This window comes from Leuciscus leuciscus, assembly GCF_965113295.1.
Source record: "Leuciscus leuciscus genome assembly, chromosome: 1".
Classification (NCBI taxonomy): Eukaryota; Metazoa; Chordata; class Actinopteri; order Cypriniformes; family Leuciscidae; genus Leuciscus; species Leuciscus leuciscus.
The window spans coordinates 60,669,277-60,681,618 of NC_138725.1; the positions used below are offsets into that span (position 1 = coordinate 60,669,277).

Sequence of the window (12,342 nt, forward strand, 5' to 3'; positions counted from 1 at the left end):
TTACATGACCACATGAAGATCCATTAACTGAATTAATTTATGATGAGACAACTCATGTAATCAGATTTCCTGCGAACAACAGTGACATTTTCTTTAGCAACATTATGGGAGCAAAACCCAAATGACTGATAAATACTGAATACGTCTTCGATTACGAATCATAGTGAATTTCGTTAACTTGAAATTTTTGCCAGACTGATGTCACTTGCGAAGTTAAAACGGCGTTGTTTACCAGACATTTCACTCATAATATGTCACTTGGATACGACAGTTGTGTTGCACAAGAGTTACACATAACTGATGCTCAAAGTTCGTGTAGGATGTATTGAATTTATTTATATGGTTTTGTGTACAAATGATAACTGACAAAGACATCGCGATTTAAAGAAATTCTACATAGCGATTTTCAACGCAAGAAAACAGGAAAATAACTGAACCAACGAAATAAAACGAAATATTGAGTTACTGTTGTGTGCTTAATTCCCATATAATTTTCTAGCATAGCTACACATCAGATTCGGAATCTTTTCACCATTTCTAAGTTTGTTATTTGGGCTTCTCGAAGCACATGTTTAAAGACAACAAATAACAAATACTAAAAAAAGGATGAGTATGGCATATTAATAATAGGCTATAGGCTTCATTGTGAAGTCACGTTGGATTAGCCTATCTTAACCCAGACCGTAAACAAGACCAATCAAATTGTTTATTTGTGTTCTGCGTATTTAACGAGCTATGTTACATCAATGTTACAACAATCAAGACGTTTACCTCTTTATAATGATTTTAGGAATTCAATAAACAGTTTGCTATAACGAAAGACTGAAGTCAAATAGAATTTGATGCAGTCAAATAAGTTTTCTAAAGTGAATCCTTGATCTTAGAAAAAAAAACCGTTTTCATAAATGAACGAATTAAGTGTAAAACTCAAACTGTTCACAGGGCGTTTTCAGAGCAATACAAACGTTGTGGATCAGATGACGCCTTATTATCGCACAAACAATTAATTGCCATAATTCTTTACATGCACGAAGCATAAAAACCATAAAGACACCCCCAATATCTAACCTCACTACTTCCTCTGAGAACTTCCTTTATAACGGAACTGCTGTTTGTTAGTTATGTGTGCCATAAAATCGTGGTTTTCCGCCCATCGCGGGGACTTTTGTTGTCATGTTTAACTTTCGTATTGGTGCATTGTATGCGTTTGTTGTTGTTGCCTATTGGTTAGTTTGCTTAGCATTTCTGATCGCTTAAAACTACGCAGATAGTGACGTCATGCAACGTTAACTCTCATTGCCCCTCCCCTGGAGTTCCAATGTTGTCATGGTTGTGATGTTGTCGTGGGAAAAAATAAATCCCGCACAAGTTAGTCACTATTCATGAGGCAGTAATGTGGCAAAACCAAAGACACCTAGGCTACAATACATTACACTTATGATGTATAGGTGAAATATTTCATATTGCCTAGAATTAATATAGTGACGTCATTACGAAAGCATATGTGGCTCTCCCTTTGAAGGGAAACGAATTTAAAACCGAAGGAATTCGATTAAGGGCTGAAGGTCCACGTTGTCTGACAACCGAATCTGATAAACACAATGTGTTTCTGTTTACCAAAGATCTTTTGAGAACTGATAAGCTCAACTATTTAGCTAGAGATACCAGAGTAGTTATCACAATTACTAGCCTACACAAAAAGTGTTCCTGTGTTCAGTTATATGAATTACAATTTACAGTATTCATGCTTGAGAACAACTGCTTCACTTTCACAGTTCACTAGAATAGATTTTTTTTACCAAGGAGGGCACAGCAAATTATAAAAGGATTTTTTTAAAAAGAGTTTTTAAGTGATTACTGAGATGTTGAAGATATTTAAGAGCTGAACATTTCCACACTGTAAAAAATAATTTTCATGATTTGTCAAAACATTTATTTAGTCAAATCAGCTTAGATAATTTATGTGGTTCAGATAACATTGAGTTTCTGTTGATTAAACAAATCTTCTTCATTTTATTAACTTAATTTTTTTTTTCAATGAACTTAACATTTTAAGCAACCAGGCAACTTACTTTTTAAGTTAAACCAACAATAATTTGTGACCAAGACAATTTTTATCTTAGTCAAACAGCTTGTCAAATCTGATGCAGCTCTTATAGTCAAGAGTTTAATGTCTTCTGATGTATAATGGGAAGAGGATATAAAACACTTCAAACCACAACAGAGACAGTCTTTCTCAATTATAAAAAAAAAAAAAAAAAAAAAAAAATGTTTTAATGCATTATATTACATTGCACATATATCCACTTACAAACAGAGATTGTAAGAACAACTTTTTGATATAACTTCAGGATTCATATAAAGTTGCCTCTATAAAAGCACATCTAACATTCATTCAAAAAAATTCAGAACTTTGGCAGTAATCCCAATCTTTCACAGGTGATGATCAACAGGTTTTTCAATACGAGCCGGTTGGATTGTGCTCTGTGGTGACAAAAACTACGCACTACTGCCCCCTAATGACCGCTCAACAATACTGTAGCAGTGGACATAAGACAAGAGCGATTGTACTTACATTAAAAGTGCTCATTTATAGGATAAATTCTTTTTTATATATCTTAAGATTGCTGAGATTTTAAAAGAACATTAGGAATATTCTTGTGCCCTGAAACTATAATGTAGTTATTTTGTGTGTGTGTTGATCTGATGTGCACTAAACAGATCAAATCAAGACATTTAAATTAAAATCCTAATTGTCCAAATCAGTCACAGTCCAAAAATGTTTTAGAACTATATGAATGCGTGAAGTTTTTTTCTCCAAAAAAAACGTTGCAAAAAGCTGATTGAAAGTTAATAGCAAGGGATATTTCAACGTGTCATATTTGTGACCTAAAAACAACAAAACCTGATGAAAATTTGAAACATAAAATGCTGTGAGTTTAATAATTCAGTGCATATTAACCATAGCTTTTATACACTACCTTTAAAAAAATTTGGGCTCAGTAAGATTTTTAATTCTCACCAAGGCTGTATTTATTTAACCAGAAATACAGTAAAACAATAATAATACCGTAAATATTATTACAATTAACTGTTTTAATATATTGTCAAATGTAATTTATTCCTATAATGGCAAAGCTGAATTTTCAGCATCTTTACTCCAGTCTTCAGTGTCACATGATCCTTCAGAAATCATTCTAAAATGATTTGCTGCTCAGGAAACATTTCTGATTATTATAAGTGTTGAAAACAGTTGTGCTGCTTCATATTTTTGTGGAAACCGTGATACATTTTTTTTTGTGAACCCAAACTTTTGAATGGTAGAGAATATATTTTTTAGTTAATGTTAAATTCATAACAGTTTAAATGTACTGTAATTACAGAGTGGTCTTTTCTTTTTCTTTTTTAAATTACTATGAAAATCCCACATAGTCAAAAGAATCAGTTTGACCATAGAATGCATTTATTTTATAATTAAAGAAAAAAAAAATAATCTCAGAAAATATCAACATGTAAAATTAGAAGAATTGAGTGACATATGTGTGAAATATAATATACACTCCCTCTGCCATTTTGAATGATTAAAATAGTATGTCAAACAAACAAAAGCAATCAAAGAGAGGCACGTAATCAGAATCAATTTTATATATAGTTTTCCTTATAGTTGCAATTGATTGATACATTAATTATTTACATAATTCATTCTCATTTCGCTAACAAGGGAAAAGCATTAGTACATCACAAAGTCAAACTCACAGTTAAGGAACTGTTTCCTGTTGCAGGGCGTTCTAGAAGAGACACATAGACTTAAGAGTCAAGCAACCTAACAGTGCTGTTTTATCAACATATGATGTCCTAGACCAGAATATATTCTCTCGCACTCAAGAGAAATCAAAATGAAAGCACATGCAAAAACCTCAGAACTGTACTTGGCCCAACTGAAAAAGTCAAAGTTTTAATTTTTTTGTATTTTTTTGTGGTTAATCACTCAGTATAGGTCTTAAATGTAATCTGCTTTTCCATGGATAGAACGCATTATAAATGTACATGTATACAGAAAAGTAAAGGCTGCCATTTTGGTTGCGTTCAGCATGCTGTGGGAAACTATATGCCTGCTATTTAAAGGGATGGATTTCAATAGATTGTTGCAAAATATTTCGGTGCACTCTCATGAAAACTAATCGGAGCATAGATAGAACCATGATGTCAAGAAATGATCCCATTCCTCTTCTCCAGATCTGTACTAGGCAGCTTCATCCCGTTGCATATGATGACACAAGTGACCACAGTATCCCCGGTAAAGAGAAGGACATTTGTAGCAGTATCGAGGGAACACTTTGAGCAGAGGCTGGTGTGGAACTGCTGTGAAATTACAACAAAAAGCATGTAAAAGTATGTTTCCGTCTTGTTGAAAATTCAGGATTATTCCCAGAACAATTAAAGAACAGATGTCTCTTTTGACACTCAACAGCTTCACAATTAGAGACAGACTTAAGTTCACCAAACGAAACCGACACTCAAAAGGCAACCTTTCCCACGAGTGCTCGGCAGGCTGCTGTTACTTTAACCAGTTCAATAGCATTTTAAGAACATTGAACATTAAAATAAAAGTTCTCTATATAATCATATGTACATTTCTTTAAAGTTGCATCCGTGATTCTTGCTCTTAAAGTGTGGCGTTCAATTCATTATGTATCTCAATTGTAACTCAATTTATGACCATACTCATTTTTTAAAATGATTTCATTAGTGAAAAACAAACATTTTGATTAGACTATAAGGAAACAGTGGGGAAAAAAAAGAAATTTGTGCATTTGCAAGTAAACTGGTTTATTTTAAGAGTGATTTTATTATCATAATGAATTATTTGACTTCTTTTTTTTCTGTTTAGCTCTACAATGGATGCAGCAAGAGACAGAGAAACATGGACTCGAAAGGTAGAGGCTGTGTTGACCTGCCGGCGTATACATCTCTGTCACTTACAAATGTACACACGCACACATACATCTATATGCAAGGCCCTCATTCCCCCTCCTGCCCTGCCTGAACCTCTTCTCCATGAGGGAAAAAAAAGAAACCGCAAAACAAAAGGCAGTCATTGGCCAGCACACAAGGAGCAAGAGCAAAAATATTAACCAATCAGAAGAAACAGAATCTCTGTTCTCCGTGAGCAGATTCTCCAGGTTTTTTTCCGGCTCTTCTTGCATCTGTGCTCGCTTGAGGAGTCTGGAGCTGCAGGTAAAGGGAAACGATCTAACCTTTGCTCGCTTCGCACCCCTAGAGGGCACTCTAAGGCTGTGAGCTGCCCTGACTGTCCGGGTCGGTGCCGGACGAGCTGGTGTCCGAGTCAGAGTCGCCGTCGTTGTCCTCTGGCGGGCACTTTTCCCGCAGTCGCCTCTGGATGACTCTGAGATGGGTCAATAGACCCTGGTAGTCAAAACGACCTCTCTTCTCCCCAAAAGGATCCTGCAAGAAATACATACAGTTGACGGGGAACAAAAGGGAAGGAACAAAACGTTTAGGATATTAAACTACACTCAGGTACCAACTATAAAATTGTAAAACAGCAAAAAAGATATATATATATATATATATATATATATATATATATATATATATATATATATATATATATATATATATATATATACGCACACACATATATATATACACACACACACACACACACACACACACACACATTTTACATGGCTTGGTTGAATTCTAATGCAGAATGCGGTGTGTTATTTCTTGATAACAGACCGCTGCTAAGGATAACCCACCGTTGCCATGAAAAACAGAGCGATGCTATGGACGCAGGATTATTTTCTTTAGCGGAAGCAATACAATCATTTTTAAATAAAAAAATGAATTGTGTCAAATTATTGATTTATTTGATCAAAAATACAGAAAAAAAAAAAGAATTACTATTGTGATATATTATTACAATTTAAAATAATTGGTTTTCAATTTATTATAGTTTAAATTATCATTTATTTCTGTGATGCAAAGCTGAATTTTCAGGATCATTACTCCAGTCTTCAGTGTCACATGTGACATCCAGTCTATCACATGATCCTTTAGAAATCATTCTAATATTCAGATTTATTATCAAAGTTGGAAACAGTTCTGCTGCCTAATATTTTTTCATAACCTGTGATACTTTTTTAGGATACTTTGATGAATAAAAAAATTAAAAAAGAATAAAAAAAAGAAGCAAATGTTTTAAAAATAGAAATCTTTTGTAACAACAAAATACACTACTGGTCAGTAATTTTTTTTCTTTCTTTTTTTGAAATAAATCAATACTTTTATTCAGCAAGGATGTGGTAAATTGATACTAGTAAAGAAGATTTATATTATTAGAAAATATTTTTTTATTTTGAATAAATGCAGTTCTTTTTAACCTTTTATTCATCAAATATATTAGGCAGCAGAACTGTTATTAACACTCATAATAAATCAGAATATTAGAATGATTTCTAAAGGATCATGTGATAGACTGGATGTCACATGTGACACTGAAGACTGGAGTAATGATGCTGAAAATTCAGCTTTGCATCACAGAAATAAATGATAATTTAAAGTATAATAAATTGAAAAACAATTATTTTAAATTGTAATAATATATCACAATATTAAAAAAAAAGTATATTTTTGATCAAATAAATGCTGGCTTGATGAGCAGAAGAACCTTCTTTCAAAAACATTAAAAATACTAATGTTTCCAAACTTTTGGCCTGTACTATATATATATATATATATACACTTTTGAACAACATGTATTTGTGAAAACGATTACTAATATATATATATATATAAATAAATAAATAAATAAATAAATAAAACAGCACAAAACCATAAGCACAAATCAAACAAAAGACAATACAATTTAACCACGGTCTGTACAACAGTTCCACAATAGTCTTGACTACCACGACTACAAAATGCCTGAATACTGATTCATAGCAGGACAATTCACTTGAGGACAATAACAACTCTGGAAATCCCACAGAAATGGCTGCAGGCGAATGGAAGCTGCTCTCAGTGATTCAGCTAAACTCAACTTAACTAGGAGTCGTGGCAGTACGTCAGATTCTTTGTTCTTGTTGGTCTTCTGTAAATGCTGACATGAATGACTCACCACAGCTAATAGGAACATGTGTAATATCAGAACACATGCATAAGGTATCACATAAACATTTGCTTAAGGTTGCATTCCTAATGTTATGATGACAATCGAAATGACAAATCCCAAGGCGCAATGTGAAAATGTAGCAAAGCACATTTGCAAACAGTCATCACCTGCATGTTCTGCCCTTGGAGGTGCAGACGTTCTTTGCAGACCCCCTCATAGAAATCATAGTACTCCAGGAAGGACTTCTCCATCACGCTCCTAGGAACAGAAAAACAATGTGTTTAATAGTTGATCGGTCGGTGTTTTAACGCCATGCAAGCTTCCTTTGCAATTTTCATGGCGAATAAGATATAAAAAAGCAATAAAAAAAAAACCCAATAAGTTTAAAAATGTGCTTTAGATAAAAACTCTAAAATGATTCAGGGCTGACTATTAAAAAAAGACTCTTGTTTTTTTTTTTTATGAATTATATAATTTCCTAAGAAAACTTAAACTAATAAATGGCAAAACTAATAAAAAGTACAGTACAAGCCTTTTAAAAAGGACCATGATTATGAGGGATTATGAGGGCTGAGGGATCATCACTCACCACAAGGCCTCGGGACACGGCACTTTACCCTCTAGCATATCGCACACAGCAACTCGCATGGTCTCATGACGGATACACTCGTTGTAGTTTTTGCTGTCACCTGGGTGCCTTTCCTAGCAAACAGACGAATAAACTATAGCATTCACTGTGAACCAAATAAAACACAGCACAGTCAGGGACCTTCTAAAGCAAGAATGTGGGAGCAGTAGTACCTGCTCAAAGCCTGGCTCGTTGTGGTAAGGGTTCTCTGTCATTAGGGACTGTATGGATATGAGAACAGAGGAGATGCTCTGGGCGGGACTCCACGCTGGACCAGTCCAAGTGCTGTGGAAAGAAACAGCTAGGATCTGAGTAAAAGCACATTCATACCAAGAACGATAACTATAAAGCTAACTATATTATCGTCTAGTCTACTAAGGGCAACAATACATTGATATGGATCGATAGTGAATAAATGACTAACAGTGTGTGTGTATATACTAACTATATTAGCAACTAGTCTACGATTTCAATAAAACTATAAACCCTTGCTCTGAGTTTGCATGTTTTGATGTCCACATGTTCTTGTTCAAGAAATTACAGTGGCTGTAGCATCTCTATCGTAAAGAAGTGGCCATTTGAATTAAATGTTGTTTGGTTAATATTAAACATGGTTTTGATCATGCTGTATGTGATGACACCAACAATCACCAGGCCGTTGGCAACCTTTTCAGGCATTTGTTATATGTAATGTATATATTGTTTATATTATGTATATTATGAATTTTAACAGTGCTGTTTCAATAAAACCATATGATAACTTGCTTTTGACACTTTATTTGAACTAACTGTTAATGCCTCATCGTTATTACACCTATGTATTTTAAGTCATTTTAATGGTTATTTGTGGTTATTAGCCAAAAATGTACAATTACTCGATTAATCGACAAAATAATCGACCGATTACTCGATTACCCAAATAATCGTTAGCGACAGCCCTAACAGCTTTATTTTTCTAAATTAATATATTTTTCTACACCTGGAGTACCTAATTTTTAATTCCTAATAAGGATTTTCACCAGAGTTTAGACATTGCACATTGTAGCACAGAAGCCTGAAAGAGTTTCTTGACTGTTGTCATGTCATAAGCTGTTATCAGATTATTGAGCTCATGTGTGACTTGATTTCTTTCCCCATCATACAACTATTTAAAAAAACTAAAGTGTATTTTTGTTGTTGCTGTGTAATCTATTGCAGAATATTTTTGGTGTATCTGCAAATATGCATCACTGGTTAAGAGAATCAATATCAGATCGCATCGAGACAAAACTATTTAAACTGCACATTGTTTTTATCAGCTGGAAAGATATTCCTCTGAAATTGATTCCAATGATAACTATATTAGCGTCCACACCACGCTGTGGTCAACCACTTTAAATGCTTCAGCTCTATCAGTCGGTGGATTTTTGATTGGCTGTTAATGTTTTTATCGTTTATCAGCTGGAAAAAAAATAACTCCAGTGATTCCAATGATATCGATCCTCTGTGTCATTATTGTTATAGTTATGGTGTGGACTTTCTTATTCTCAAAGAATTAGAATGATTATCAAAACTGTATAGTTATCATCCTTGGTGTGAACAGGCCTTGGCCACTTTTAGTTTCAGAGTCAAGTAAAATATCTGTGAGAATCAATCAAAAGCCTAAACAAGAAATGTCTCTTACCCGAGGATGCTCAGGCAAACTTTGCCGTTGCGGTAGAAGTTGGGGTTGAAACGAACGGTGTTGTGCCCTGTAGTGATTAGTTTGACGCGTGGAGGGTGGATGGGATAGTCAGGGGGACAGCGGAACAGGAAGAGGAAGAAGCCACCCTCATATGGTGTGTCGAAGGGGCCGGTGATGAGGGCATGAATCTGTGGAGACAGGAGGAGGAGGAGGAGGCGGCTTTATATGGGAGAATAACCACAGAAATTTCCATGATATTTTTTACAATATTAATTCATTTAGGATCATTTCTAAATGTACTATTGTTCATCGTTAATTCATGCTTGTACATAACAAATGTATATACACATTTATATTAGTACACTACAGTTTAAAAGTTTGGGGTCTGTAAAGTTTTTTAAATGTTTTTTTAAAGAAGTCTCTGTTAGGCTCATAAAAGCTTAATTTATGTGATCAAAATACAGTAATATTTATACATGTTATTACAATTTAAAACATTTTTTTTTATTTTTATATAATTTTAACAAATTTATTCCTGTGAGGTCCAAAGTTGAATTTTTAACATTTTCCTCACAATTATGGTGATATTTCAGCAACATCCGTTGCTGATGCTTACCTTGGTCATGTCGTGAGGATCAGGAACCACAAACATACCCGGAGGAGGTTCTTTATAGATGGACATAATGTCTCTAAATGAAAAATATATATGTTTGGAATCATTATAAACAGAGGCATCATTCACATGAAGAAATATCAGTGGCAGTGTGTGCCATTTTTGTCAAAGCTCAAGGAGGAAGCAGAAGCCACACACAGTACACACACCCTGCCAAGAAAATCACCAGATCACTGAATGCCTGTCATACAGAGCCAAACTACACATAAACACAACTGACTCATTGTAACTGAGTATTTCCATTTTCGTGTCCACATTTCCATTATTAGTCCGCTGGGGACGTCTGATCAAGGCCAAAGTCACTGCAATTCCCGAGAGTGGCCACAATGTTGTGCCTTATAAAAGACAGTCACCTATGAAAGGTTAATCTGCAGACACAATTGTAACATTTGGCTGGAAAAGGTTTGAGAATGCCAGGCTAGTAGAGATTGACTGGTCATTGGTTCGAGCAACATTATATATATATATAGCCTATTAGTTGCCCCTTCATTTTAAGATTGGCCCCCCCAAAAATAAAATTCTGGCTACGCCCCTGGTGTGTGTGTATATATATATATACACACACACACACATGCATATTTGACCAATAATCAATAACTGAAAAACGGTCCTACTGATAGGAAACACCATAATTTGGTGGATGTCTGATACGCAACTACACAATTACAGCACTGTGAATTAGCACAGCACAGAATCTGATGAATTACAGCATTCATAAGAAAAATAATAATGCTCACAGGTGAGTAAAGTAAGTGTATATTGTTAACATAAATTACTCAACTTTTGAATGCTTAATTCTCAAGCAAGAATTGCATACCTAAGATGAAAACAAATTAGAATGAATTTAAAACAACTTTGCATTAATGTAATGAACATTATATTTTTGTAGTCTAATTAATATTTAATATTGAAACATAAACAACAATTGCCAGCTAAATATAAATCGGCTCATTCAGCATTCTGACATGCTTCTTTTCACCATATGTTTGGATTAGAAAGTAAATTCAACTGTTTGCACGCAGGCGAACTTTAAAAAGTTGTCTTACACTTCCCAAAACAAATACAGATCCTATAGGGTAGTACAAAATTACCTTTTTATCCGGAGAATACACTGCTGAGACGCCTTCTCGTTGTCCCAGTCGGTGCTTAACGTGGGATCCCAGGAGGTGGCGTGAATTTGGGACAGGAGGCCCGCTCCGGCCGGGACTCCTGATCCGATACCGGGCGGCAGGGATGGAGGAAGGGCCCCGGGGACCGTGGAGTTGAGCGCATGAGTCAGCAGACCGAGTCCGCTCTCCACGGCCGGACTGATGGTATGCGGGATCCCGGGAGCGACCACGGACAGGCCGGTCTCTGCCAGAGGCGGGGGGGACGCTGATGAATGCCCCGGTACAGAATTACCCAAACTCGCGGAGAACTGCGCTCCGTGGCCCTGCGCCGTCCCCACCGAACCGTTGGCCTTCTCCTCCCCAACGCTATCCGCCATCGTCGATGAGAGCGAAGCAGCCGCGAACTGTTTGACCAGCTGTCAGATCAGTCAGTTTCTTCTGCAGTTTCTGTTTCTCCTTGCTCGGAGGCAAGTGGAGGAGGGCAGGAAGAGAGAAATGACTCCTACATATTCTCCCGTTTCCCCTCTACCGATCTCAACTATAACACCCTGTGTCAAAAGCAGCACTGATTTTAATGTATCAGTCGAATTAGCTGAGCATTTAACATTCACATTAATGAATAACTGAGTTTAAGGTCTAAAAGCACGCAAACGTAATTTCCCCCTCGCTCGGCCTGGCCTGTTTATCAATGTTGTTTCATTTCTCTTCACTTCCTCCTCATTCCAGAAGGAAGCAGCGCCATCTAGCGGTGCACTCCTGGAGGAGATTCGAGCTGAATGGGAGTTGTAAGGGATTTAAACGATTCTGGTGCATTTACTGAATAAATATTTTGATAATTGAAATGTAAAATCATATAAAATTAAATCTGGTAATAAGAAAACTCAAAATGTGTTTTAAAAGTTCAGTAAGCGAGTAGTAGAACTGGGAATTGGGCATTTTTGGTCGCACTGAATAATTTCATAAGAGTCATTCATTAGGGAATCGGACTACATTGGTCACTCTGCACGTTTTTGATTCACTAAAAAAAGTGAATGACTTTTCCTATAATAAAACCATGGATCATTTTTGTAAGGGTTATGTGTGGAGGGATGGAGTTATGGTAGTAGGGTTAGGACCTTCTAGCTCCACCCA

At 35.6% G+C, this 12,342-nt stretch overlaps 1 protein-coding gene and 1 long non-coding RNA gene across 2 annotated transcripts; one reads left to right on the forward strand and one right to left on the reverse strand.

Moving 5' to 3' along the window:
* The first annotated feature begins 724 nt into the window (after positions 1-724).
* Positions 725-4,437, forward strand: LOC309494617. Its single transcript, XR_014204399.1, has 2 exons — positions 725-3,252; positions 3,533-4,437. It is a non-coding gene; the product is annotated as an uncharacterized lncRNA (long non-coding RNA).
* ube2z (ubiquitin-conjugating enzyme E2Z) lies at positions 3,628-11,925 on the reverse strand. The gene is made up of 7 exons (XM_082163993.1): positions 11,194-11,925; positions 10,046-10,118; positions 9,430-9,617; positions 7,940-8,051; positions 7,728-7,840; positions 7,306-7,396; positions 3,628-5,466 (listed from the first exon to the last, which is right to left on the reverse strand). The coding sequence occupies exons 1-7, from the start codon at positions 11,586-11,588 to the stop codon at positions 5,290-5,292; spliced, it is 1,149 nt and encodes a 382-aa protein (XP_082020119.1). The 5' UTR covers positions 11,589-11,925; the 3' UTR covers positions 3,628-5,289.
* Between the last annotated feature and the right edge of the window lie 417 nt (positions 11,926-12,342).